At 44.1% G+C, this 2,500-nt stretch overlaps 1 protein-coding gene across 2 annotated transcripts in view; it reads left to right on the forward strand.

Moving 5' to 3' along the window:
- The window catches only part of LOC143281713 (uncharacterized), a 28,639-nt gene that overhangs the window by 12,420 nt on the left and 13,719 nt on the right, over positions 1-2,500 (forward strand). For both annotated transcript variants that reach the window (XM_076586979.1, XM_076586980.1), the window contains exons 3-4: positions 923-1,034; positions 1,489-1,626. In XM_076586979.1, coding sequence (XP_076443094.1) covers positions 923-1,034; positions 1,489-1,626 — 250 coding nt within the window. The remainder of the gene's footprint in view (positions 1-922; positions 1,035-1,488; positions 1,627-2,500) is intronic.

Raw genomic sequence — 2,500 nt, forward strand, 5'->3', positions numbered from 1 at the left:
TGTGTGTGTGTGTGAGAGAGAGAGAGAGAGAGAGAGTTTTTTTATGTCTGTTTATTCAGATTAAGGCCAAAGCCCCTTACTGAAGGGAGTCATACAAGAAAATAAAGAAAGAAAATGACTTGACACCATAAACCAACATCACAAATCAACCAAAAGTAGCTTATCCATGACTCAACAACATTCACAAAACAACGATTCGAAGTCTCTTCAATGCTTCATATAAGTATATGGCCAAGTTTCTTTGAGTGAGCTCATGTTTTGACGACAGGAGCAAATTAAATCTAAAAGCACAAGGATCTTTATAATATTTAGGTTGAGGTCACTCAAAGCAGGGCAACATAACAACAACAAAAATGCAATTCATAGAGAGAGAGAGAGAGAGAGAGAGAGAGAGAGACTGAACACTGAACACTTTAATGTCAGTAGCTTTACAGCCTTAATGACATGGAGGTACATACTACAAATGACAACATGTAACTATGGTGAGAGGGAGAGCGAGAGAGAGAGAGAGAGAGAGAGAGAGAGGAAACGAAATGAAACGAAATTTTATTTTACCATGGTAATGAGATAAGCAAAACATACGCTTTTTTCCACCCAACCCTGGGGTATATATATTAAAAATAAAAAAAAAAGGAAAAAAGAGAGAGATAATGGTGGGATGAGGGATGAGTTCAGTTGTTAGACAATAATTATGATGTTAGAAATTTGCCCCCCCCCCCCTTTTTTTTTCATTGACCAAATGCTATTGTTAAATCCGTCCCTCTCTGTCTCTCTGTAACTCTGTCCCTCTCTGTCTCTGTCTGTCTGTCTGTCTGTCTCTGTGTGCGTGTGTGTGTGTATATATATATATATATATATATAGAGAGAGAGAGAGAGAGAGAGAGAGAGAGAGAGAGTACATAGTACCATTCTGGACCTGCAGGGATTGAAGCGGACTTCAGACGGGGCCCATCGCCCTCTGTGGGCCCAGCTCCACCCCGCTCTTCCACCATCTATGAATGCATTGACGGCAACCACCACTACACTGACCCCAGGTAACTCAGTTCGCTGTCATCCTTCTGGTCGACATCATCATTGTCATCCCAGTCATCGTCATCATCATTATGGTCGCCGTCGCCGTCGTCGTCGTTGTCATGATCGTCATCATCACGACCGCGACAGCTACCATGGCAACGACCACCTTGATGATGATGATGATGATGATGATGATGATGATGATGATGATGATGATGATGATGATGATCATCATCATCATCATCATCATCATCATCATCATCATCATCATCATCATCATCAACCATGACCTCACGTCATTCGTATTCTCTCTGTGTGTGTGTGTGTGTGTGTGTGTGTGTGTGTGTGTGTGTGTGTGTGTGTGTGTGTGTGTGTGTACGAGCACATAGCGTGCGCTTGTCAGCGAACTAAAACAAACGGTTTCTCGTCATGATGATGATGTTGTTGATGTTTGCTGTTTGTTGCCCGTGGCAGCCCCACCAGTCTCCCCCCGCCAAGCCTACGTCCCCCCGGCGGGGACACTGTGAGTCGCTCTGGGGTGTCCATCCCCTCAGCTGTCTACCGGCCCACCGCCGCCTCCGACACTGAGGATGGCCCGGAGAACGATGTTAGGTCAGTCTGCTATGGCTTGTTGTTCTGGAACCCTGGATGTGGTTTAATTCATAATCATTAAATCATGGGTCTGTTAGCCATTAACCTACTGCTCTTAGTTTTCGGTGGTAGGATAGGCTGTGATTATTTTCCTACACATCACAGGGGAATCCCTAGCTATTCTTAAACACTCATCTTTTCTGTGTTTATAGCACAAGTGAATTTTTGCACTCTGAATTGACTGGCGGTGACAGGGTTAAGCGATCGATTAAGCGATCTTTAGCTATAAACAGCGGCGCTAAGGTTTGCTTGAGGGGCGAGAACAGTTCCCAAGTGTGCATGAGCGGTCTTTTCAGCGAAATGACAGAACAATAAAGCAAGGAGAGGAAAGGATTAAACAGCAAGAGAGTGGTGACTCTCTCCATTAACTAGGCACACAACTTCAAGTCAGTGGTCAGTGCTACGTATGCTACCGATTCAGCTGGTCAAATAAAAGGGGCATTGGAACAAATCCAGACATTTCCTCGAGAAGGGAAGCTCCGAGCTTGCCCATAATATACCGATCATTTGACACGTGCGCACAGCAGCAATGACAGAAGAAAATGTGCCAACACAAATTAGCTTTTATTAAAGACTGGCATAGCCTTTGAAACCCTGAATATGCTGCACAGAATATGCGAACAATGCAGAACAAACACATCGTTGTCTCAATGGATTTTTGACTCGAAATGAACGAACGGTGAGGTTAGGACAATGTTTGCAGCGCTAAGAATCTTCCCAGTCTTCGTTAAATCACATCCAGCTTTTGGGATTTTCCAGATGCTCCCCTCTGGTCGACTGTACAGAAGTATAAGGACGAAACCCAATCGCTTCGCCAGTATTTTTTTTCCCCAAA

This window comes from Babylonia areolata, chromosome 4, assembly GCF_041734735.1.
Source record: "Babylonia areolata isolate BAREFJ2019XMU chromosome 4, ASM4173473v1, whole genome shotgun sequence".
Lineage (NCBI taxonomy): Eukaryota > Metazoa > Mollusca > Gastropoda > Neogastropoda > Buccinidae > Babylonia > Babylonia areolata.